General features: G+C 40.4%; 1 protein-coding gene across 1 annotated transcript; it reads right to left on the reverse strand.

The window, feature by feature from the left end:
- Positions 1 to 602: 602 nt before the first annotated feature.
- snrpe (small nuclear ribonucleoprotein polypeptide E) lies at positions 603 to 5,485 on the reverse strand. Its single transcript, XM_070959020.1, has 5 exons — positions 5,307 to 5,485; positions 4,686 to 4,712; positions 4,531 to 4,593; positions 2,753 to 2,831; positions 603 to 798 (listed from the first exon to the last, which is right to left on the reverse strand). Exons 1-5 carry the CDS (start codon positions 5,358 to 5,360, stop codon positions 743 to 745), a joined length of 279 nt encoding a protein of 92 aa, XP_070815121.1. The 5' UTR covers positions 5,361 to 5,485; the 3' UTR covers positions 603 to 742.
- Between the last annotated feature and the right edge of the window lie 21,994 nt (positions 5,486 to 27,479).

Genomic DNA, 27,479 nt, shown 5'->3' on the forward strand with positions numbered 1-27,479 from the left:
CTAAGTTTAAAAATGTATTTCAACATCTGACAACGAACCTTAACTCCAGCTCAATAGTGCTGTTTGTAAACACAGTATGTCATTCCGACATTTTCAACTGTGTTCCACCCACTGTGCACTCCAGAAGACACTAAAAGAGCTTCTTCCTTTACCGATAATCATCCAGTAAAAATATATAGGCTATATCAAGCTTGGAAAACGTAACGTAAATTATATGGTAGCATGCATAGGGAAAGCACAATGTGCTTGAATTGTGCTCCACACATTTTGTTCCATTCGACTAAATTGCTTTCATGCTTCATTAAGTGATTGTTTTATTTATTAAGTGATTATGTTTTATTCAGTACATTGCCACGTCTATGTTTAATCAGTGAATATAACCCTATTCAAAATAGTCCCTCTTATACAACACAAACAAGCTCATCTTTCAAGCAAATACTTTGTCCTGTCATACTACTGGCAGCTGCAAGTTTGACCTACATAACTACATGACAATGTTGTTGTCTGCCACTAGATGGCACTGCAACCCAATGACCCAAATACTCATTCGGGCAAATGAGGGTTACACACGTTTAGTGGAATAAGTTAAAACACCAAAAGCTCTAAGAAAAAAAATCTTTATTTTCAAAATGGAAACATGTGGTTGAAATAAACTACAATATTCATGTTATATAAACATAAACACACTCAACACCATTTGCAAAAACCAAAAGAAAAGAAATTTGTAGGTGTCTCCATTGTCCTAGTTAGACACACTCTGCAGCAAGGTAATGTTGTCTCCTTTCAACATGACCCTCCCTGGGAGACAAAGATAGAGGAAGAAAGAGGGAGAAACCCAAGTGGAGGTGGATCAGAAGAGCAAGATGATGGATGGAAAGAGATACAAAGTGTCAGTTCACTTTCGGACAAAGCACTGAGCCCATCAAATTTGCTATAGATGACAGGGAATCTAGTGCCACGGTGCAAGTAGGATCAATAGCATGTTTGTTTTTCTCTACTAGCAGTGTTTCATATCCAAGATCATTTCAAGCTGCAGTGTGTTTTATTTTGCACCACCAGAAGATATTTATCGAGTCTGCAGACATAAGAAGGGCTTTAGACACATATTTGCTTATGTAGTTGTAGATGTAATTTAATAAAATGCTTTGAGACCCACCCAGATAGCCTATGTCCTATGGTTGATCTTGTTTCTCCTTGTCCTACTCTGCCTCCTTCTTCTCTCTCCTGTCCTCCTATCACTTCTCTTTCCATATTTTACTCTCCCCTGTGCTATGAGTCGTCTTGTTCAATAGAATACGTGAAGTAAAGTACTTCATTAATGGTCCTGCGTGTAGGATTTAGAGTGGTCTACTGGCAGAAGTGGAACGTTATCAGGGCTGCACAGTGAAACATAAACTGCATGTGCTAGGAAAAAATAATCGGCCTGTGGAATGAATGAAGTTACCGCAGCAGCACTTGTGTGATACAGCTTGAGCATGTGTGAGACAGTCTGAAATGGTGCTTAAACACTTATGTGGACATAGATCGTGCTTGTTTTAAAATAGCGTTTTTAAATAAAAAAGTATGGGAGACAGAGACTGAAATGTCACTTTTCTATATGTTTATGCTAGTTGAATAATTGCATTGATAATGTATTGGCATTTAACTCATGAAGGTTTTATTGCACTTACAACAACAATAGTAGTTGGAGGACACCAACAGAGCCGAGGGGATGCTGCGGCGTGATAATAAATCACACCAAAACATTAAAGAGTGCCTGCAATGTCTAGACTTTTCAGTTTGTAAACATTTTTTTGCGAGCAGCTAAGATTTTTTTCATTTCTTGCTCGAGGGATTTTTGCCCATTCTACCTTGCAAAAGGCTTCTACTTCTGTGAGGGCCACTGCAAAACCTTCAACTTGTGCCTCTTGATGTAGTTGAGTGTCGATTTTGAGGTTTGTTTAGGATGATTATGCTGTTGTGGAAGCCACCCCCTTTTCATCAACAGCTTTTTTACAGACTGTGATGTTTGATTCCAGAATTTGCTGGTATTAAATTGAATCCATTCTTCCCTCTATCAGTGAATTGTTCCCTGCACCACTATTTTTTTACTAAATTTCCCCACTGTGAGATCAGTTAAGTCCCATCTTATCTTGTCTATCTGCAACACTAGCCCAAAGCCTGATTGACTGATCTGTGCTGTTGGAGAGGTGCTCTTTTCTTGAAATTCTGCACCCTTTCTTCTCCTAACAAAACTTTGGTCATTGTGGCCAAAAAGTTCTATTTTAGCTTCACCAGGTCATAGGACTTGTTCCCAAAATGCATCAGGCTTGTTCCTTGAATCACTTGGGGTGCCCAGACTTTTGTATGGCGCTCCTTCTTTCCCCCACTCTAAAACAAAAATAATGCAGCACTACAGTGCTTAAAACATTGAAGAGAATGTTTCAACTTTAACTTTATCACATTTGGAGATCAGTCCATCCTCTACCTACTTAACTATTCACAGTAACAAATTTTGACAGGGGGTGCTCAAACTTTCACATGCCACCCACCCACACACACTTCTGTGAATTGGTAGGTAGGCAGCAGAGCCTTCATTGCTGCCAGTTGCACTTTCGAACATGTTATGTTAAACAGTGGCAATGTCTGGGGATGTTTGATTTATTATCCTTGCTTGTCCCCAACTCTGGCTGCTTGTATAATAAATGGAGAGTTTATTGAGTTGGGGGATAATTTTATATTGTGGTGTCAAGTGTGCTATGTATGTTCTTACCCAGCGGCTTTCTGCTCTTAGTCTTCATGTGGACTTCCTCAGCATCATCTAGGACCAGGTTCATGTACTCATCAAAACCCTAAGAATGGGAGGGTTACATATTCATTTTCATATTGTCAGAAATTCCTTGCATTCTTCTGGGTGGCTTGCTCCTATTGGATTCATCAACTTGTCATAAATTGCTTCTCAACCAGATGAATGCCACCTGTTCATAAGGAAATTGCGTGTTTGTGAGATTTGATCATTAGCATCATCAATGAAATTAGTAAACGATCAAACAACAAATGCTACAATATCATTAGTAATATTAAAGTACCTGAAACACCATGTTATCAGAGCCATTAGATGTTAAAATACTCCAGGAAGACTGCAAACTATTGTTGGCCATCACTTAGCAAACTGAGCCACGTGGCTTTGATTTCATGTGCACAAAATAAAATGGCCACAACAGACTTCCAACAGAAAAGCATGAGGTGAGAACACACCCTACAGCTTCTACAGCATGAGAATTTCAGATTCACTGACCTCACATGCCAGTGTTATCGGATCTTTTGACACTTCAGTGTCATGTGAATGCGGATGCCACATTAACACAATGCTGTCACGACATTTGCAGTCTAGACGGGGGGTTAGGGGGCACAAGTGTCCCTAGAAAAAATTAAGATCGGAGCCCTATCCCAGTATGGAGCTCTTCAAAAGAGCTCTCCAGTGTGGATAAATCTGAAAATGCAGGCTCTATTTTCCCTAGCATGGAAAATAGATCTCTTACAAAATGACTCCATATACCTGTCCACACATGGTCAGAGGATATGAGGCAATATACTTTCTGCTGCCTCAACTTTCATTTTAAATGTAAATACAGACAATAACAGAATACACCTCCACACTGACATCCATTTATATTAAAGAGGTCTGAAAACTCGGAAAGGAAAAAATGCCAATTTTATCTCAGCGCAGTAATAACTAGTAGAAAAGGATAGGAGTCAAGTCCGAACAGAAGAAGTTTTGTAGTATGTGTGTGGGTGTGTGTCTTAGCATGTGAAGAAAGAAAAAAATTATCCACTTTTATGGGTGAATGTAGTTTACCATGTGACTAGTTTCCTCAGGTTTAACAGCTTTAATGTGGAAATGTTTACAGAATCTCCTTCAGACTAGACCAAGGTCCAGACCTGTGAATCCAACCATTCCACCGAGTTGACGGATTCGTGTCTGGCATCATGACATGAAACAGCAGTGTCTCAGTTAGAAGGTAATTGATCTAATGAGCTCATCGAGAGGACTAACAATTAGCTAATCAGCACAACAGATGGGAATAACGCGGTTGTCAAGCTCTGCACGGGAACCAAGGAGGAGTAATGACAACAAAAGCCACCAATATAGAAAACATAGGTGCTGCTTATCAAGCCTGTTCTAAATTTGAAATCCAAACAGCACTCTGCTTTGAATGCATTTATTTACGGCTGCGCATCAGCATCAACTTTAAATTGTATTTGAATCAGGCACATGATCGCTAGTGATTGGTTAGGGAAAATCAAATCCAACTCCCTAATGGAAATCAGAGAGGGGGAAATGTCAGATCGACAATGTAACTGATTGTAACAAGTTGAAAATCCTGTCTGACATAAGGAAGCCTCCAGACCATTCAGTCTCTTTGCTGTACTTCAGTAATTTCCCTACACTTTTCATTAGTCATATGTTAATGAAATGGCTGTCTGAAATCAAACGCTAACATTTTATTTTCCAGGTCACAGAAAAAAAGAGAAAAAAAGATAACTCACAATGATACAGCCCTCTATCCGCATGTTCACCTGTTCATACAGCCAGACCTGGATCCGTGAGCGCTGGGAAAGAGAGAAGAAAGCACAATTCAATTTTATTCATCCACCACGTGAAACAAATCAGAAGAAAACAGGTTCATAGATTAAATACTTACATTTTGTAGATACCTGAAAATTAGGTTCTGATACACGGAGTCAAGGAAATTTAATTCTTAAAAAAACAAACACGATACAAGATGAATATGTTCACGCATGGGGTTACAGCACAAATACCTGATCATGGCGCTTTTCAGACTGTTTCACAGCAGAAATAGGCGTTTGAAAAACTAACAATACGTTAAGTAAGTCAATGTAAAATTCTACTTACGTAATGCAGACATCGTCTCTATTTGAACTCAACCTCATTTTCTTTAGGATATTGAACTGGTAACGGTGGCAATGTACGTAAATCTTTTGCATGTAACTCGAAGGAGCGTCGAAATAAATACAATTCCAGAGGTGCTGTATGCACTGTAGCGGGCTTTAGGTAGGTAACGTTAAAGCGGCTATTTCCTTTGAAGGCATTTCAAATAAGCGGAAGTATTTACACAAGTATTTCTAATCAACACACAACATCCTGCTTGTATTAAAGCATTATAACTCCAGATAAGCCCGTTAAAACTATGTCCTCAAAGCTATGTTTCCAGTTAATGAATGCAAAAAGGTTAGCTTAGCTGCTACGTTATTGTATCAAGCAATTCAACCGCGTCTGTCGTTCATTGCAATGAAAAGGATACAATGGGCTGCACCATAACCTTCTGGACCTTCTGTCCTTGTCCTCTGTACGCCATGACTCCAACAAAATACAAACGGTAGGTATAAAATGAAAAAATTGCACCTTATTAACAGAGTGCACATAAACGAAACGCTCACGTTGTGAGGTTGCTTCAATGGCGGGTTTCCTTCCGCGTGTGGTGCCAATTGCGAAAAAAAATGCCACGTAATGTGGCTCAGTGCCCCTCTCGGTAGGAGGCCAGTACTGCGCCTACTTGTTGCTTCACAAACAGGACACAGTTGATCGCGTATATATAAATTTTTTTAAGATGACAGTAAAAAGTAAATAAAACAAATGTTGTATTGGCAAGCAAGGATTGATGATAACAAAATTAATCTTTTACTGCAACAGCCAACCACAGCCACTGTTCACTGTCATGGTTCACAGGCTGGAAATGCCATTTTGAGCCATGTAGACAGCTCTAAATCCACCATCAGAGCAAAATGAGCTGTTTTACACAAACCGTTGTCAGTGTTTCCTTGTTGCCATTTATTATGACCACTGATCCTGATCCTGTCTACACCCACACTCACCTTTAAAGTCAATAGCGAATATTCATTTTAAGTCATATACTTTGTCAGTAAGATAAGATAAGATAAGATAAGATTTGATTTTAACTTAATTAATCACCGCACACACATGCTACAAGGAGGGGACTGCACACATGCCATGCTTCCTGAAATTATTTTTCTCCGCGTTTGACCCATCCTGGTCTGTCGTTCCTCCACGGCAGACCAGGAGTAGAAGGTCAATAAGCACTCTCAAAATCATTCATAAGAATATAACATTTACTTTTTATAGAAACTTATTTGGTGTATTGTTGTGCTTTTTGTAATTGCCTGAAATAATTTGTTTTTTGTTTTGGCAGTTATGGCCAGATCAACCCACCAGGTGGCCTCATGGAAAAAGAAAACTATTATGGCTCCCTCTCATCTGCTGATGCTGCCAGCGATGACTTACATTGTTCATTCAATACATTGTGCACAACTGTTCCTGGAACAGGAAAATCTGATATAATCTGCAGCTCCATATATTATGAGTAATATTGGAAAGACATTAACGCACGTGTAGTTTCAAGGGCCCTTGAAAGCCCACCACACAGCTCCCTGACCTGCCTTGTGCATGATTCAACCATATGGATAACAGTGGTTTCTCTATTCTAATATACCACATTTGAACTTGAGGTTCTATTAATAAATGCACCTGCATGGGAATGGGAGCAGATTTCTGCAGTCAAGTTCCAAAATCTGGTGTAAAGCTTGAGACCAAGAGAAAATAATGCAGCAGAATAATGGCCATGAGTGACATGTTCATTAATCTTACATATTAGTGTAATGTTCAGGTATTTACATACTTTAGTATTTTTATGTTTTTGATTAACTTGTAATGAGCAGGGACTCTGTCCTTGAAGTGGACTGCCTATTTTGAAGTCCAGCTGTGGAAGAAAAGATATGCTTTTTCAAGATGAAAAATCAATGACATTTTAATACTTCTTATTAAAACATTTTGCTCTGACAACCGTCTTTCAGAATGTATGTGGTTTTAATTCCCCTTTGCCATTTCCACAAGTTAATTTCAAGATATGCAATTTCAAAAACACAATATTTTTTTTCAGGTTGCAGCATGTTTGAATTCTTTATCTTGTCGAAATTTCACCAATCCAATTTGAGAAACTTGATTATGGACTTGAGTAGAACGTTTACATTCAAAATGTATAATGCAGTATTTCAAATATTGGAAACTCCTTAAAAAATATTACAAATTCCAAAGAGGGGAATTCAAACGTTAAAGTTCAGATTTATAGTTTTCAGTTTAAGGTATACTGAAATTTCAACACTAAATCATCTGTATTGTTGAAATTTCACAACTGGGTATTCAGTTGCTTTTAAGATTCTAATCCATATGGCCTTTCTCTGCTTTCATACTGCTGAAATGCCCTTGAGCAAGCCACTGAGAATTTGTAACAGCTTGGGGAATGTTGTTAGCTGACCTTGCTTAAACAAGCATAAATATATTATGAAGAATCCCATTGGACTGGCAGCGATTTATTATAAGAAGTGTAATAGGGATGAATAAATTGGGATGAAATAGCATAAAATTGGCTCAAATGGAAACCAAAGGAAAAGCAAACTGGACAAGTGTAAGTAAAAAAGATGCATATAAAGTGATTGCAAATCAAATCAATGCCTTCTTCATTCTTGCTGTTTGCAACCCTGATAAATGCAGTGAAAACAGCAAAGAGTCCTATCAAATGTTTACATAAAATAATTTTTAAGCCACTGGATATGTGATAATAACTTCCGCTCTTAAATTTGCAAGTAGGAGTAAAAATGAAAGATTTTTACATTTAACTTTCACTCATATCCAACATTTCAGTGTCAGCAGGTGGTAAATACAGGTCCGAAACGATTCCATGATATTCACCTGTAGAGGGCGCTGTGTCATATCAAACGTTACAGCAGATACTCCACTGGCGTTTTGACAGAATTTCTGACCTGCTTGGTAAAGTGAACAGCAGTCTCTCTGGACCATGGGACGATAAATGGAAATCAGCATTCACTGGCATTTACCTCTTACATATTGGCTACTTATTCTCAGATTAAGGCTGTAGAAAAACAATCTCTCTCTTAAACTTTAATCTCTTAAAAACACCTCCTGCCTTTAGGCCTGGAAGAAAGTCTGTTGCCATCAAGCAGTCTGCATCTAACCATAACTGGCCAAGGTATTCCCTCTGATATTTATAGATGGTATTATATAAAGCAGGATTGCCAATTTCTCTGTTGTGTACAATATACCTGTAACATGATGAGTTGGGTCAGAGAGGCCAGCCTTGAGTGTGCAGTTAACAATAGTATTAATAACATACAACACAGGCCTGTCTCCCTGCTCAGAAGAGAAAGTGTGATGGAAATTAGCAGCCGAGGACAGACAAGAGTCCGCAAGTGGGGGGAAAGAAAAGACGCAAGGAGCCTCGGTGGCGCAGGCTGAGGTGTCACCTTTCAGGGCAGGGACCCCTCAGCCACATCTTAAAAGGCAGGGCTGCTGCAGCTTGTGGTGGCGTGCGTCGCTCATCGGGCATCGCTGTCAAGCGCTACATGCTTGTCTTTGTGCTATGAGAGCAGGAATGGGCTGCTGACTCTCAATGCCACACGGCTGTTCACATTCTCAAGGAAGACCGAGAGAAGGGAGACACTGCAGACGCTGGCACTCCAGCTGGCCGCCATAGAGGCCCTGGAGTCAAAATAACAATGAGGAGGCTAGTGTTAACATGCACACACACAAGTGCGTGGTGCCTCAGACTGCTGTCATGGCCTCATTCACAGTCAAGGTCATATGGGCATCTTGTGATATCTGTCAGGACAGGGAACTGTGTTCATAATGATCAAACCGAGCAGGAGAGAATATAAATAGTGTGAATAGTAAAGAATAAACATCATGAGAGTTATATCACATGAGTTAAAATACATTCTCTCTCCTAATACATGATCCTGTTAGTCACTGCTGAACACCACAGACAACACTGTGACACACACATTGCTGGAATAATCTATAAATAGGAAAGTTACACACATGCACTCGCACACCCAAACAGGATACCCTGCCACTACTTGCTGCGTGTGTTTTCTATCTTTTCTCACTTCCACGCCTGTCTTTCCTACCTTCTCTTTCCTCGTCTGACCCGGCCAAAGGAATTGCCCTGGTTAGATCAACCTCCTCTCTACATCACTTCCTGTTCCTGTTGGTGGTGATTGTTCTGAGGGGAAGGGAAGGCAGACGGGATGGGGAAAGAGGAGGAGGGGGGCTGGTGGTGGTTCTTTGTTTCACTATCTGCCTCACCTGCCTAACCCCCACCTGACAGGCTTGACCACTGCAGGCCTGGTAGAGCCTGCCAGACAACCCGCTGGCTGTCTGTTTCCTGCCTCGCTGACTGACAGGATATTCATAGCGTGCTTGGAACACAGTTTGTGCTAGACTGCCAGTCTGAGCAGATATTGATAAAAAAAAAAATGCCTGTCACAGTTTAATTACATATTTATTATATAACTTATGCTTAGATACAAGAACACAATTCTGGGGGGACACACACACACACACACACACACACACTGCATACTCGAATATCTATATTTACTGAGAATGAACTGTTACATTTAATGCTGCAGTGTGTAACCTTTTTCAAGGCTGGATGAGTGCTGTTAGTGGAGTTTAATCTGAGGCTAGGTGATCCCACACATTAAAGGGACAGACAGTTAATGTATGTCATGTTTGGTTCAGTTTGTCTTTGTTTTTCAGCTCAGCTCCGGCCATGTCCATTTGACACACCTGCAGCAAACAATACCTGCTCAAAAAAGCAGGCCACGTTTTCCTGAAACGTGGCAAAAATAAATCTGAATTCATGTATTTATTTATCAGATGGGTGAAACTGCTAATGCATTCCTTGAGTCCTCACAAAATAAGTGATGCTGGAAACTTAGTAATGCAGTGACTGCTTGCTACCTCCACTGGTCAATCCATTAATCGAGTTTTTCCATTGAAATGAACTGATTACTCTTCTAAAGTTCACAGTTTTTATGCTGGTGTGGTCAGACCTTGTAGTCTGGTGCAGTTTGACAAGCAGCTGATGGTTAATGTTTGCTAGGAAACTTGAAAAACTACTTCAATTTTGTTGCATGCGTAATTTAGGATAATGCAAGTCAGTACCTGCCAGTCATGATGCAAAATGATTATGATTCATGAAGGGCAAAACACTGGTGTCAGACATGTCAAAATTCCTGAACCTCTTATTTTTACATAAGCCCACATGTACACCAGCAGCATGACGCACGTCAGCTCATCACGATACACTGCTGTCCTTTTTCGCAGTGTCAACATACATCTCTTCAACAGTTTTATCACCTTCGCTCACCGACATCCCTACAACATGATCACTCCTCCTGCCTGTACAACATATGGTGTGTGCTATGGGTGTCATAATGATGCAACACCGAGCAATGTGTCAAAAATCTCTAAGTACTGCTCCGTATAGAGTAAACTCTTCATCTTTTATTATGAAGGGGATAGTAAATGAGCGAACAGGAGGGGGTTCTGGAACACAGCCTTGCTTTCGGTCGGGTCACCTAATGATGATGTCTTTGCATATGTAAGCCTGGAACACAAATAGTCTCACTTAGATGTTGAATATTGCCATAAAATATCTACAGGCAGCTTGAAAACACATCAGTATCAGTGTTTTGATATGAATGAACTGTTTAGTCAGTGACTTTGAATTGGAGCAAATGGGTACGTGAGCATTTCGATGATGGGGTGTTTCACCCTGTACGTGAACCCTCCACCTATACTACACCTATTCATGCTTAGTGTGACTCACAGGTCAGTATTTGTGGCACCATTCACCACCATCACCAAACAAGCATGATTACTGACATGTTTATTCCCTTTATTCAAAGTAGACAATCAGCTTGCCTCAGCACAGGGTGGAGTGACTCGTTATGGCTCTACCCTGTGATGTAGGAAGCAAGTAATTATAAAAACATGTGCAATCATGTTTCTATTTTCTGTGCCTGAACTTTACCAAATATGGACTTCACTAATGTGACTCATGATATAATTATCTCTGAGTAAATTGAAGTAGTCCATCAGTAGATGCTGCAAAACCAGGTTACGGTTTGTGGCATCTCACCTCACTGCATACACCCATATTTGTTTATTCTGAAAGCACTGCCATATATGACCTGTTAACCTTGTTACCATGATTTCATGGATTTTCATGCTTTCATTTTACATGATTTATGAAAATTGTACAATCCTTAAGGCTTTTCTGAAACTTTTTCTGAAAGGAGGGGGAAAAAAATAAACGCACCATCATCAAGCCAAAAAGTACATTTGTTAATTCATGCAAAGCTGTCACTTTCTCTATATAAGGTGGCTGTACTTGTCAGGAACAAAAGCAAATAGAGAGGTGAGGTCCTTTGTGGCCTAAGGTGAAGAAAAGCTCGACAGCAGCTGAGAATGTACGATTGTGAACGAAAGAAATATAACCTCTTTATTTATATTCATATAACCAGTATGATCTTCTCCACATCTGCAGGAGCTGACTGTAATGTTCAGGGTACTTTTGGAAAAGCAAATGTTCTTGACTGTGGTTGCTGTTTGGGGGAATACACACAACTTTATATCCATGTGTCGAGCGGTTGGGTTATCAGCCCTGTTTGCTTTGGGTGGTGATTGTGTGTGCTTATAGTTGTAACGTGTCTGCACAGGTTTGGCCTCTGACCTTTGTTGCTTGAATGGGTAATGCCAGAATAAGTGACAATAAATAAATGACATAGCAGGGGATTACCAGATTGGTCACATACTGTGAGCAACGCCAAACCTCAGCACAGCAGAGAGATGGAAAAAAACAGTGAACAACTTGTTCACACTTTCTCCATTAAACAATTCATTCAATGGCCACTGCCGCAGACCTGTTCGTGTAGTTCTTATCTTGTTTTAACAGCGCCATCGAGATGCACAATGCATTTATTTTCCCTCCAATTAACACGATGAATAATACGCAGGTCTGATAAGGGCTTTTTGTTTCAAACAGTGTTTGTGAAACCGGGGAAATGTGGAGGCATTTTTCATTGTGAGGTTGTTTGGCCGTAACGCTGGGGATCTGATGAACACGTTGGCCAAAGCTGCTCTGCAAGTGGCAGGGGTCAGTGAGCAGAGGCACAGAGGGGAGAGGAAGGGGGGAGGAGAGGAGGAGGGGGAGGAGGAGGAGGAAAGCTTCAGCAATATCTCTGGCCATCTCACTGCTCTCTGATATTAATCAAATATTATTCAAACCATTATTTTAACACTTCCTAGAGTGCTTACATGTTGTTGAGTGTATGAAAGTATGAAATACCCTTGAAGCTGCTCTTTGTTCATTCAACACACACATATTTTGTGTGCTTTATCTTTACTGTTGCTCTCGATATTGAGATAATAATTAGAGATACAAACTGCTGTCCATAAACAGAAAAAGTGACCAATGGCAATTTCACAATCAATTAATTAGTTTAAACATCTATTAAAGCTGCATCACTCATTGTTTTTATATGAACAATGGCTCCTATGACGGTAAGTAATGTGAAAGTAGTCATAGTCAGAATTTGTGCAGACCAGAACAGAGCTAAAGGAAGAGTGAATGCTGGATTCACACTCACCAGGAGGAGTCTCCTTGATGTGTTTGTAGGTAACTGTTTGCTGGTGATCACAGAAGTGATAGTATGTCAGTGTCTTTAACTTGTTCCACTTTCCCCCCTACTGGAAAAGCAACATCCACCAATGCAGCTTGAAGTAAAAATATCAAATATTTGGAAGCCACTGTTTCTCAATGATGAGAATTTGTTCAATTTCATTCTAAACCCTTGTCAATTAAATATCTTTTTTACATTTCCATTTCGGTCAGAGTAAAGAGAAAGTACATAAGCAAGTAAGGTTGGTTTAAGTAGATCCAGGTGTCTCAATACACTTTACAAACAAGAGAAAAAAATTCAAGCAATTTTAAGACATCCCTTTAGATGTGATGTTAGCTTTTGTAGTTTGTCGTTAAATTAGAGTCTCTCTGTTGTAAAGCTCTATGCAACAGACTCTACATGCCAGCAAAGAGGACTTTGTCCAGATCTTCAAGGAAATGAGAAGAGATCCATGTCACAGTTTAAACCAAAGGACTTTCAGGGTCTGTTCTGACCGGGGTGGAACTTTGGTCCTACAGCATTATTCTGCAGGTCTCCCCTCAAAACAGTTTGCATCATGAGACCTCAGTGACCTCACCGTCTGCTAACGGGAAAATCTGCACGAACATGGAATTGTTAGGAATGAGTGTAGTTTGAGAAATGCCTAAGGAAGTATTATTTGAAAAAAGTGGTTTCAGCTGTTGACCAGGGTGTGTCCCCATGTCACAGTCAAGTCACCATGCCTGGAGTCATGGTGTGCTACCAGTTGTGTAATTATTCCCTGTGAGCACCAATATGATTTGTCTGAAGATGATGGCATCAGTATAGCTCTGCAGTTTCAGGAGGGACTGATTCAAATTCAGGCATTTTGCTGACCTCTATAATCTCTGCTCTATTTCATTTTATGTTTTATGGTGGATTCTTTAGTAGCAGCAGTCCTTCATGTTTACACCTTTGCATTCATTATGTCAGCACTAAGAGGATGAAGATGTGCTGCTCCTTTACGCTACATTGTGTAAAGACTACTGAGAACTCGAGTTACTGAAACACACCTGGACACACATTTTACTTTCCTGTTTTTATTTACATTTCATATAATGACTCTAATAATCTTCTAGTGACTACAGGATTACCTGCACTGCCTTTGAAGACTTTCAAAAAAATCTGAAGCAAGCCTTTCCCCTGAAAACAAGAGTGAGAAGAAAGGAGAAAGAATAGGAACAAAAGCAAGGTTTTGATGGATGCACACTCATTTCTCATGACATATTTGATTTTATTTTCTGCTCACTAGTACTTTTTTAATTTATTGTTATTGGTTATCACTTTGACAGGATAGTTCATGTCACGTATCCCGCCTCCACTTGACTCATGTTCCGTTTTCGTCCAGCTCATCATGTTTTCCTGATACCAGCTCTTTTCTCATTGCAGACCTTGTCATTCCTCACCTGAACGAGCAGCGGCCCTCGCCCCTTCCCACCTTTATCCACCTGATTCTCTGCTGTCTGCACACCTGCCTGTCATCATCCAATCAGAACCTCAGTGTATAAACACCTGCTCACATGCCCGTCCCATATGCCTGATCATCTATTGTGTTGATCTGCCCGCTCGCCTGTTTTTACCACCACCTGCTCAGTTTTGGATCTTTTCCCTCCTCCCTTTGAAATAGCTTGTCTTGCTGATTCCTAACTGTTGCCTTTATTCTAACTGAAGCTGTTTGCATCCTGCTATTGAGTTCTCACCTTTATGCTAAAACTGTTACAGTTCCTGGTATGTACTCAGCATCTCATGATGTGTGAGGTTGAAATATCTGCCAGATGTTTCTGATTCCAGCCTGTGGAGGTGTGAATGTCAGAGTTGACATGTTACATTGTGCCGCTGTGTCCACCAGCTGCATCAATCTGCTGTTACACGTCTGGTCTATTTATGCCAGAGTAGAGCAGCTGTGAATTGTGGATATACAGTATATTGACTTGTGCAGAAAGTCAAGTTTCCCCAATTGAAATAAATGAATGAAGGATGAAGCATGCTGCCTCACTATGAGCTCAGTATGAAGTGGATTTCTCACCGACTTGTTAAATTCCCATAGCTATGACATGTAGGACATTCTTTGTTTTATTTGTGTGAATGAAAGATTTAAAGTTTTGAGTGACTGTTTGAGTAATTGGCAAACTCAATGCAACAACAAATAGGTATGCATGTGAAGTGGACACAAAATTCATTTATCACAACATTCACATTTTGGTGCAGCCAATCTACTAAATATACAGATCACAAGTTTAAAGTTTAGGCCAAAATCACCTAGAAAAACCTGCAGCCAGAGTGACGGCAGATTGTGCAAAGAATATTTAATGGGATCGTAAATCATTTGGCTACCTTCCAAAAACCTTTCCAAAGACCCAGTATTTAACAATCATATAAAAAACATAACCTACAAACCGTGAACTATTCTTTTATAGCGATAGCTATGAAGGCGCACCCTTCTTCCAAGCCTAAGCCTGCATTAAAGTGCTACTACAAACTCTTTAGTTAATAATTCAATTTCAGCATCAACATTGTAAACCCATTGTTCCTTCCTTGTTACCCAGTAATAAAAATACTACTAATAATACTGCTATAAGTCAATCTTAAACACAAACCCTAACCGTTTGTCTTCTTTCTTTGTACGAACGTGTAGGCTGAAGTAGCCACTAGCTATTTTATTCATATCCTGTTGACATTAAATAATAACACAGTAATTGGTGGGCTGTAATCTAAATGTATTATTGTTACAGTATAATCATCATATAAGCCTGTGGAATTCAGTTTCTTCAAACATGTTTTTTTTATTAAATGCCAAACTAAAAAAAACCTTATTCAAAGAGTTTCATAAAAGACCAAAAAATAAATAAATAAATAAAAATAAAACTATTCAACTAACAGGAAACATTCCTGCATTTAATTGCCACAGTTGACTCATTCAAAAACACAGTGTGAGCCAAAAGAGTAATCAAGAGCTATATTAAGTGCTACTATGTCTACATATAGTCTTCATTTCAGTGTTACAATTTATCAAGTGTCTATCAAAATACCGTCATGGTAAGGATCCAGCATTTTTTAGTCACTCCACAGGGTGAAGTGCTCACATACCCAGTGTGCTGGTTGATTTGCTGACAGTACAGATGTTCAACAGAGGAGATAATTATCATTGTTTCCGAGCAATTCTTTCAATCATCATGATATTTGCAGTCTGACTCATTAGTGCGCAACAGCAGCTAAATAAGTTGTCATATTTGGATTCCACTTGCAAGAGAGACTCAGGATCCACCTTTCTTCTCTGCTGCTGTCTGTCAACATCACATGTCTCACTCTGAGTGGACAAATTGCCACAAGAGATGTGTGTGCTTCCACAGACATTGGTCGTATTAAGAGCAATACCTAATAGTAGGGAAGGGTCTGTTCATTCACCCCAAACAACAGGAAAAGTAGCCCAGCTTGAAGCTCACACAACTTCACTTAGAACTACTGGGGCTTGTTCTCCAGAAAAATTGAATTAATTACAGTCTTCTGAAAGCATTCCAGTCAACTTGCGATAAATCTGAACAGGACCAAGAGTCGACAGCCATGCTAGTAGCTCTGTTAGGCTCTACTTGGGCACAGCAAGTGCTGTCAGCTGAATGCTAATGTCAACATGCTAACATGTTGCAGTTACAATGCTAACATGCTCATGTATAGCAGGTATGATATTCATCATGTTTACCATCTTAATTTAGCATGTTAGCATGCTAACATTTGCTAATTAGCATGAAACACAAAGTACAGCTGAGGCTGATGGGAATGTCATTCGTTTTGCAGGTATTTGGTCAAGATCCAAAGTTTTGGCCAAATTTTAGTGGCACTAGATGAAAAGTCTGAGAATCACAAAGGGATTGCAGTTCATCCCCAGAAGAACACAAGTATCTAAACCCAAAGGAACGACAGGCCATCCAACAACTGTTGATACATTTACTCAAAACCACTTGCCAACCTCATGGTGGTGCTCGAGGAAAGGTCAGGGGATCGTCAAAGTCAGTAGGATTATCTTTTGGGGACAGCAAATCTCTGTCAAACAATTCATCTTATCTTCATCATTTCCGTCCGGGTCAGAGTGGTGAACTGGTCGACTGACTGACATTTGTATACCCAGAGGAGCTTTCCTTTATCGAGAGTTAGCTGGGAAGATTCATGACACACTCTCTCTAAATGTTTTTTACACTTTGATTGTTGTCCACATTAAACACGATAAGACGTGTTAATCAGTGGGCTGTAGAGGTGCTGGTGCATGAATTTTGTCACAGCCAGGCTAGGTATTTCCCCTGTTTGCAGTTCTAATGCTGAGCTAAGCTGTCTCCCATCTCTAGCTTCATTTTTACCATACAGACAAGTAGAGCTGATATTTTCACATATATCTCTGCGAGAAAGTAAATAAGTCCCATTTCCCAAAATGTCTAATTATTTCTTTAAAGCTAACGGGCTAAAACGTTCTAGAACAATGGTAAGGGCAAAATAGTAGATACTTAGTTTTTGGGTCTTTTTATCTTTAAAGCAAATCATAACAATTAATACTTAATACAGACATTCTTTTGTATCCTTTTGTAGTGTTTGTGAACAGTAGAACACACTGACTTTTGAGAGCATACCAAAAGTAGCTGTAACACAAGGAGCAGGATATTCTTCTGCACACAGCAACAGGTTTGTTACAGCCAAGCACAGGTCCCTCAGGCCTCTGGTGCAATACTGTGCTTCCTCTCAGTCCCATGATTCATGATCCACATTTGCCTCGTCTCTGACAGATATCTGTGTCATTAGGTGATAGGTTGTCCATAGTTTCTGGACACAGGCAGACTACAACAATGTCAACAAAAGGCTGTTTCTGCGCAGTGTAATTCACTCAGGACAATGCCTGTTGTCCTCATAACCGCTTGTCTCAGAGGCTGAGGAAATATAAGGGCTATGTTTCATATTACCAGAATCAAGAACAGCGCATGGATAAAACCAATCTCCCCCTCTGTGATGCCTGCAAGGGCTTTATTTCATCTCAGAGAACTATTTTATCTTGCTTCCTGTTTTTATCTCCTCGTGAAACTGACACCTGCTCACACACACAGACACACACACAGACACACACACACACACACACACACACACACACACACACACACACACACACACACACACACACACACATTGGCAGCAGATCCCAATGAAGTGCCTAAATATGGTGAACAAAAGGTCTGCAGGGGAGTGAAAGGAGAAGCGGAACAAAAAACAAATAAGTAATGAAATTATAACAATACAGAGAGGGGGGAGATAGAGAGACAGAGAAAGAGAGAGAGAGTAGGGTTGCCACAATGGCGAGGAACAATCGTGCCGCGTCAATGGAAAAAGAGAGGTGGGGGGAGAGGGCTATCTGGACAATAGAGCTGGTGACAGGAGCACAATGTCTGCAGTGTTTTCAATTAGACATTATCTCATAGACAGAGTGGCAGGTCTCATTGTGTGAGGGGGCTATTTCAGGGCTGCCTTTGTGTGGGGCAGTGCCATACTCCCCCACCCCTCCTCAACCCTCTACTCCCTGAATCCACCCCCCTCGCACCCTCGCCCCCGCAGAGGCCCTGTTATCTTGTGTGCGGCTGTGTGTATTTGTGCATGTATGTGTGAGTCCGTGGACAGAGAGCGGGCCTTTTATGTAGTTTGTTATTTGCTTTCCATCAGTGGAGGGCAAAGTGTAGCCGGCTATATGGGCCAGAGCTGCAGCAAGATGGAGGGAGAGGGGGGAAAAACAGGAGGCGGAAGGTGATGGGTGTCATTTGGCAGGAGTATCTGACCCCGTCCTGCTGACCTGTGATGTTCAGGCTCAGAGCGGAGTCGTGTTTGCAGACACTGACCGCAGCGCCCTCTGTCCTCTGGAGACTTTCTGTAGAATATTGCGCACATTGCTATCGACTCAATCAGGTCATTGTGGTCTTTGTATCTCTATAGGGTGATATTTGTGAAAAGCAGCTCTCGCCTTCGGCTTGACATGCTTCCGCTGTGTTGTTTTGCTGCATTCAGCGGATGAGGTGTCGGAAAAGAGGGTGTTGCGGTGTGCTTGCTTCTCAGAAATAATGCGAACTTTGCTTATCGGACAGGAGCATCTGTAACATTTTGACACGCTCACAAAAACGGTTGTTTCGACAAGCCTCATTCAGGCGCCCCGGTGCGGTTTGCTATGTGGCAGTATGTGTGTATGTGTATGTTGCTTGTCGCTTTGCCTGTTTGCATGTTGGTGAAGACACCTCGTTCTGTCTAAATGCACACATAAGCAGATCTGCGCTATCGCTGTGATAATGTGTCAGCTAAGCAGAATAATCGTTTGAGGTTTTTCCACTGTTGGTGTTTATCTCAGAGGGTTGTCAGCCTGTCAGGGGCCCTCCCTCCCTCTGGTGTGCATGGTACATTCCATATTTAGGGTGGAAGTCATGGGTCACACTGTTGCAGGTGAAGAAGGCTGCTATAAAACTATACTAATAGCTTGGAGGTGAAAGGTGGAATCTCACCATTAAACTCAGATGTCTACATATTCACACACTGTAAGTGCCCATGCATTCATGGAGATGCTGTTTTTAAAAATGAATTGCACTCAACAACCTTATACAACTCTGTAAAGTTTCTGTGTTGAATACCAGCAAATAATACCTACTTGAGAAAGTTATAGTTATATAAGCTGTAATTGGATTGTTTGGATTGAAAAGTGAACTGCATTCTTGTGATTAGTGTATTCACTAGCATCAGAAGTGCTTCTGTTGACATTTTAGAATCCACATTTGACTTAACGTTGCTATATTCATTTTCAGTACATGTGATGGTGCCCACTTATATAAGGGATAAAAATAATTACCTATGTATCACTACATGTGAGAAAAGAGGTGACTTCTGATATTAACTCTGTTTACATAAAACATACAACAAAAAGACCCGGACATGAAGACACTAATACAAGAAAGAAAATATTACATATTACCTCTGAAATGAAGATCTTCAGTTTTATTCTTTTTTTTTTTTAGTTGAAAACAGCTTGGAAGAGGTTTTTACATTTTACTTTTTACACTGGCATACATACACAAAATGTGTATTAATATAACATAAATATGCACAAAAAAAAAAAGCAAAAAGCATTCTTTTTACTTAGTCCTCAAACATCAACAGATCACACCCTCAAAAATCTTGATTTAGATTATTGAACAATTGTATCAAGAATGTTGGCTGCTGACCAAAGAACTGCAATACTCTTAATAAATTACTTTAACACTACAAGAATTCAAGACAACATCAATATGATTACAGACACCACAGATTCTTCTGTTTATCAGCACAGAGTAGAGTGAAACACCAAGAGAGATCATGTCAAACCAAAGCGTACCGCTGGGTAACATGTTACTTTTCTGCCACAAACCTTCATTATTCGGTCAAATCTGGTGTCTTTTACGAGCCTGTATCTTTATTTGGAGAAAAAAAACCTTCCAATATTGATCTGTCAAAAGTCATGTACTAGTTAAAAGTCTGTTTGAGTGTCCACTCCTGCTGGAAACACTGACCCAAAACCTCTCGATAGCTGTGGCTGTAGGCCTACTTCTCTGGTCTTCTCTCTTCGTCCAGTGTTTCTCATAGTCTATTTCTGTGCTCTGAACCAGTTCAGTGACACAACAAACTCTTTATGAGGGTCATTTTGTGGGGATAACACAATAATACTCCGGTTCAATCAGTGTTAATCAGTGAAATGAGCTGCTGCAGTGTTTGGATGGAGAGAAAACATGGCTGGAAAGCTTCTGTGTGTTGCATTGACTTAATTCTGAAGGTGACACAATGCATGCATTTCACAGACAATCATATAGGATGTAGCAAACTTACACATCAAAGATGTTTTAGGAATTGTGATATTACAGTGCATTAACACTCCATATTTAAACAACAGTTTTGAACTAGGTCCCAGATCCAGATTTCAGAAAGTCAAACAGCCTCAAAAAATGGATGACCGCGGGTGAATCAACGCCATTGTTTTCATTGTTGCTGCAGCCCACCATCTCAGCATGTATTCAAAATTTAAAGATTTTCTGGAAATCATCCTGGACATGCCTGGTTTGAGTTGTTAAGTGTGCGTACATGTGTGAGAAGCAGAGTGAAGCGGCAGGTTGGCTGTGCAGTCAGCAGCTCTCAGATAGAGCAGATATCTATCTAATGGCGGAGTAGAGATAGCAGTCGAGTGACCTGATTCCAATCTCTAGCATCAGGATCTGACAACCCCAGAAAAGAGGGGCAAACTGGGACACAGGAAGACAGTGTGGGCAATTGACTTCAGTTGAGGTCGGGGTTGTTATGACATGTTGCATGTAGATTACGCTGGGCTGCTACACACAACAAGCCTCCAGCAACTGCCACTGTGGCCACAGAGGCTTGTTTTGGTGTGCATTAAAAATATATTTATATATATTTGCTTTCATAACATGTTTCCTGTTATTTGTCATACACCTCACTAACATTTCTGTTGAATTGTCAGACAGATTCCAATAAGCATAAAGTAAATGCTTGGTGTGATTAAACCACTAAATGAAGAAATTAAGAATAAAATATGTTCACTGTTACATGATGTGTATGTATTACTGTCTGTGTTATGATGTATTTGTCTTTATCTCATTTGTACATATTGTATCTATTTATATCAGCTTACATCAGCTAAGATACAGATGGGTGACAAATTTCAGCTTCAGTGCTCTTTCTCATAGATTCTCCCAAAGGGATGAAAGCAATCTTTTAAAAGATATTCCTTCATTTTGTGTTTAGATGAAGGTGGTAGAGAGCTCTGTCCAACACCTCATTTCAAAATCTCCCATAGGTGGTTTGAGATATGGTGAGTGCAAAGGCCACGGCATATGATTCACATCATTTTCATGCTCATTAAACCATTCAGTGAGCCCTCGTGCCCTGTAAGCATCTGCATTTGTTATGTTTCTCCATTCAAAAAAGCACATGTTTTTATGCATAAAACATGAAAATTAACACGTGAAACTGTTACAAAGAAAAGTGCTGCACCATGTAAAATTAGTTGTTTTCATTCATGAAATTTGTCAAAATTACATTAGCTAGTGTTTGATGTGCTGTGTTTTATTAATACAACTTTAAGAAGCAACAATATTATACTGTATTCCTCTGTGCCATTCTGTCCAAAAACTAGTAAGAACACTTCATTAAACCTTTGTGTTTCTAGAAACCTGATGAATGGAAGTTTAATATATATGTAGTGCTGTCAGGCGATTAAAGAAATTAATCTAATTAATTACAGGATTTGTAATTAATTAATCTAATTAATCGCATTTTAATCTCATATCTGCTAAAGGTCCCCAAATAAAGAATTTGAATTCTAGGACATTACAATTCACTGACATTCACATTACAGCTGGTGAATTCTTTTCATCACTGTAGTTCTCGACGGTAGCTGGAAATTAGAGTCAGATGACGCTATCTGAAACGCCTCTTTTAGGCCCTCGTCTTCCACGATTGAAATCGGCCTACAATCAGCAGCAACCCACTTTGCGATTGAGTTTGTCAGTTTTTCTGTCGTGGCTTTGCTCATTCGTTTTCCTAACTCAGCAAGTGTGGGTTGGCGGAGTGAGCTCACGGTAGCACTAGCGGCACTAGCAGCAACTACATGTTTAGCGTTTAAATGATAATTCAGGCTGGAGCTGCTACGGTGATAAGAAAATTCTTTTTTACACAAGGTACAAATCACTGCGTTCTTGTTAATAGTCCCGTCTTTGTTCTTTTTATAAATAAACTTGCCGTTCAAAGGTCCAAGTAGGCTTGCCTCGCTCTCCGGTGTCGCATCCACGTCTGTTGTCACCCTGTTTTGACTAGTAGCGCAGGTAGGATGCGACCTATGGGTCACTCCATCCATCCATCCATTATCTATACCGCCTATCCCTTTCGGGGTTGCGGGGGGCTGGAGCCTATCCCAGCTACAATGGGCGAGAGGCGGGGTACACCCTGAACCGGTCGCCAGCCGATTGCAGGGCCACATGCAAGGACAAACAACCATTCACACTCACACTCACACCTACGGACAATTTAGAGTCATCAATTAACCTAATGAGCATGTTTTTGGTCTGTGGGAGGAAGCCGGAGTACCCGGAGAGAACCCACGCATGCACGGGAAGAACATGCAAACTTCACACAGAAAGGCCCCGCCTGACCCGGGGATCGAACCGGCAACCTTCGTGCTGTGAGGCACGCGCACTACCTGCTCCGCCACCGTGCAGCCTATGGGTCACTCGAAGGGCCAAATTTAAAATGCTTGCGCATTGACTTGCCACTCATGATTAATTGCGTTAATTTTTATAGCGCGTTAATTTGCAGCGTAATTAATTAATCTAATTAACGCGTTAAACTGACAGCCCTATATATATGCTCTCTTTTCTTCTCCTCTGTATTCACCAGGTGTGTCACATACATTCTATCTGAGATTTTTGACTGGAAACAACTGTCTGCAGCTACTGGAAACATGGGTGATAAGAACGGTGGCCACAATGAGGTGACAGATGTAAAAAAGCTTTGCAGAGCTGCGGGGAACTGCAGGTTTAGATGATAATCATTTGTGAGTTTGTCATGCCAAGCAATACTTTTCACTTTACACTGTCATTTGATCCATTGCTGATATAAAATCACTGATTAGTGCAGCTTTGATGACTATGCTCTTGCTCATGTGAAAACCAAGAATTGAGATGTATCAATTGAGAATCTCTTAGAGAATCAAAACACATAAATTAAAGTTACAGCGAACTGCTGACTGGAGATCAATGACCCTAACTTTTCATACTGCATGCAATCCTATTTTAACATTCTTTTCACAGTGCATTTCTACTAAACCTGGTCACATCAAGCTGGTATTACAGGTTGCTGTATGTTGAATACCCATTTTCTCTGTACCTTTTTTATTTATATTCTCCTTTTCTCTGCTGTATCCTATTATTTGCTCTTTCAACGGCTCACTATCCTCATGGGAATCATTAAAGTTTCATCTTCTAAACAACCTGGCACGCTACTATGGAAACTCTGGTGCAGCAAGAGTACAAATGAGGCTGTACAGAGCATGGTAATACAAGGCAACACTAGAACCTACAGCTAACAGTGGCTGCAGGTGCTGTAGCATAGCCCGGCCTGGCAGAACAGAGCCGGCTGGCACTGCTCAGCAAGGCTTGGCCAGTTTCAGCAGCATAGAGAAAGGTAAACCACCTGAAAGCAGGAGGGAGAATAAAGCAACGAGACTGTAAAGCTGGCACTACTCATTCTGTGTGATTTGTATGGATGAAATTACACATTTGTGGGGATCTACAGGCACCACTGCTTGTGGTTTCTGCAGGATGGACAAGTTTGAACAAGAACAAGTGGAGTTGAGCTCCCACCAGTTGAATTTGGTCTTAAATAAGACAAATGGTTGTTATGCCTTGTTTTATTCAGGAGTTATTGTTCTTGTGGCCATGCTGTTGTGCAGTGTAAACTAACTCTGTGAGCTCTCCTTCAGACAAAGCAGAGACAAATGTTTTTGTCTTACTTCTATTTGCGGGGTATAAACATGCTCTAAAATTTTGCAGCTACAGTTCCCATAATTTTGGGGTTTTGGGGGATGTAAAGAGGAAGGATAATGTTGCCATGGAGCCAGTTTGTTAGTTGCAACTTGAGCCCCATATTGTAGCCTCTATTTGTTTACATTTTGACAAATTGGCACCATGGAAAGTATGCCAAATCAGCTATTAGCAGGTCCTATTTGCAATGTATACATGAATGTGCAGGAGTGGATTACTGGATTACTTTGATACTGAAGAAAATGAAAAACTTGTAAGTCACACTGAATCTATAAATGTGTGTATCGTGAGAGTTATGATGCTGAGAAGGAATACAATGATGATGCAAACTGCAACGGTCATGGCTAAGAGTTTTTAAGTAACCTTAATTGCCTCCATGAAGTGTGTGTCACAGCCACTGCTGCATCTGCTCCTGCTGACGGTTGGTAAACAGGCCAAATCAGCTGGACCAACTACAATAAATTAGATCCCATTGTTTTTACATCACCTGCATGTACTGGAATACAGCTGGGGTTAAATTTAGTTTAAGGTTACATGAAATGTTCACGATCAAAGGTACGTCATGTAGCATTTCATAAAAATGTCTGATTTTTAGATATCAGAGCCAGTCTCAGATGGTCAGCTACACCTATATATGTCTGTGGAAAGCTGGGAGGGTTTTGACAGAAATCAGGCTTTTAGTGTACGTTAAAGCATGAAGACAATTACCTTTATAATGTCTCCAATAAGTACTTATGATCAATTACTGAAATGTTGTTTAGTCTTTAGTAAAATATGCAGAGCTATAGTGTGTGTTGCATTTATGGTGAACACACTTCAAACCTGTTCTTCAAGAGAACATTTTGTAAACCCACTTACATTCTCAAAGGCGTCACTTCTGGTGAAAATGAATGTGAATCAGCAGCATTCATGTGGTCTCAACCAATCCCAGCATGCCGCTGCTTTAAATCTGATGCAGAGAACAGAACAGAACAGAAAACCTGCAAGTATTTTACCAACTTTGTTGGCAAGGAGTAACAATTACGAGCACAGTGGTGGAAGAAATGTTCAGATTCTTTAGTTAAGTACCAATACCACACTGTAAAAATACTGTTAAAAATAAAAGTCCTGCATTGAAAATGTTACTTTATTATTATCTAAGTATAATCAGGAAAACGTATTTAAAATATTAAAAGCAAAATTTGTCAGTGCAGTAAAATGTCCCCTCTGACTGTTACATATTTTATCATTATATTATTATTACTCATGCATTAATATAAAGGCAGGATTTACATCTTGTAGTTGAGGTGGAGCTCATTTTGAACTACTTTGTATGGGACTGCAACAAATAATTATTTTCATTATAAAATCAATTGTTTGGTTTTCTTAAAAATTCTGAAAATAAGGAGAAATGCTGTCATAATTACCAGGACACATTCACAATGCCTGCCTTGTTCAACCAACAGTAGAAACCTCAAAATTATTAAGAATACACTGAAAATAATTGTTAAAATAAGTAAAAAGAAGAGAGGAAAAGGAAAATCTTCACATTTATGAAGCTGGAACCATGAAATGTTCAAGGTATGAATCAATGCATCAAAAGAGCTGTGAGAGAAATGTTTGTGGACTGACAGTCAGTGGAAATGAATTTGTCAGCTTTAACTTTTGCTGCAACTCACTACCACAATTTCATTTTGACTCCAGACAGTGACAGAAAGACACCAGGCGAGCGGGACATGTATGGGCGCTGTCTTTGGTCAGCAGCGTAGATGTTAATGTGGCAAGCCTGGCTTCATTTGTGACTAATGAAATTCCTTCTTTCCCACCATGCAGTGTGCCATAGAAATCTGATAGCTTGACTGTGGAGGAAAACAGTCCAAAACACATACACCAGAAGACTGAACGAGAGGAGACTGATGCGTAGGAGAAGAGTCGCTATATGTAAGTACATTCAGTGACCACTTCAGCAAGCATATCCACAGTGTTGGGAAAGTTCACTTTCTACATGAACTAGTTCAAAGTTCAGTTCACAAATTTTAAAATGAACTACTTCAGTTCATAGTTCATAATTCAAAAATTTTGAACTAAGTTCACTGCACCAGGTTGTCCAGCTGCGGCTGGGAGATGACAACGGAGCCGCTACTGTACGCAGTTAATGCGATTTGGGTCAAGGATCTGTCTTGGCTGTCTTTTGATTTTTTATTTGTTTGCACATACCTTGAAATGCTAGCTGGGTGTTTCAGTTCAATGTGCCATTTCAGGTTTGCTGTGAATGTGACTGAAGTGCGGATTTTCTTTTTGAAAGCCGGCGGGCAAAGTTTGCACAGAAACGTAAGATTTTTCACATCCTCACCGACCTTGTCATAAAACTCTTTTAAATGATCATACAAAACCTCCATGCTGCTTTTTTTTTTGATGACTCATGTGGCAGTGTGACACTGGTGGCTGGTGTTGCCAGATTTGGTGTTTTTTCCACTACATATTAAGGCCTGTTTACGGTGTGTTTTCGCCTGGAAGGCTGTATAGAAATCTGGCACCCTATTGAACAAAGTTAAACTGAGAGAGCGTGCCGTTCACAGACACCAGAATGAACGAGTTCACAGTAACGTTCATCAGGCAGTAATACAGTACGTTCAGTTCACGTTCACCCCAAATATGAACAAGTTCATGAACTATCGTTCAATGAACACATTCAGGCACAACACTGCATATCCACATCTGCACAAGGGGAAGCAATACCTTGGACCATCTTTACACAAGCATTCATGGCAGATACAAAGTGCTCCCCCATCCCCTTTTTGGTCAATCATACCAGAGTTCCCTGTTTCTCCAACCTACTTACTCCCAGCTGAGAAAAGTCTCAAACCATCAGAAAAGTGTGGTCAGATGAAGCTACAGCAGCTCTACAGGTCTGTTTTGAGAGCACACATTGGCATATGTTCAGAGATGCTGCCAGCCAGAAGAACTCCATCAATCATGCACATCATCACTGACATCATACATTAGAATGAATGGAGAGGTGAGGGCCCTATACAGGGCCAAAAAAGCCTTTCACTCAGGTGACAAGGAAACATACAACACCACCAGAGCATGACTGAAAGCTGGCAGCAAGAACGCAAAGCAGAAATATCAGAAGAGACTGAGAGACCTCAACACCAGCAACACCAAAGACGTGTGGCAGGCGATCCAGCCAGTGCCCCCATCATGTGTGAGGGCATGTTGCCAGATGAGCTTAACTTATGCTTGCTTTGATCTCCTCAACAAAGAGTCAATTGTAAAGTCTGCTCCACCTCCAGAGGACTGTCCACTGTCAGTATCCACAGC

The sequence above is a fragment of the Chaetodon trifascialis genome, chromosome 3 (genome assembly GCF_039877785.1).
Source record: "Chaetodon trifascialis isolate fChaTrf1 chromosome 3, fChaTrf1.hap1, whole genome shotgun sequence".
Taxonomy (NCBI): domain Eukaryota; kingdom Metazoa; phylum Chordata; class Actinopteri; order Chaetodontiformes; family Chaetodontidae; genus Chaetodon; species Chaetodon trifascialis.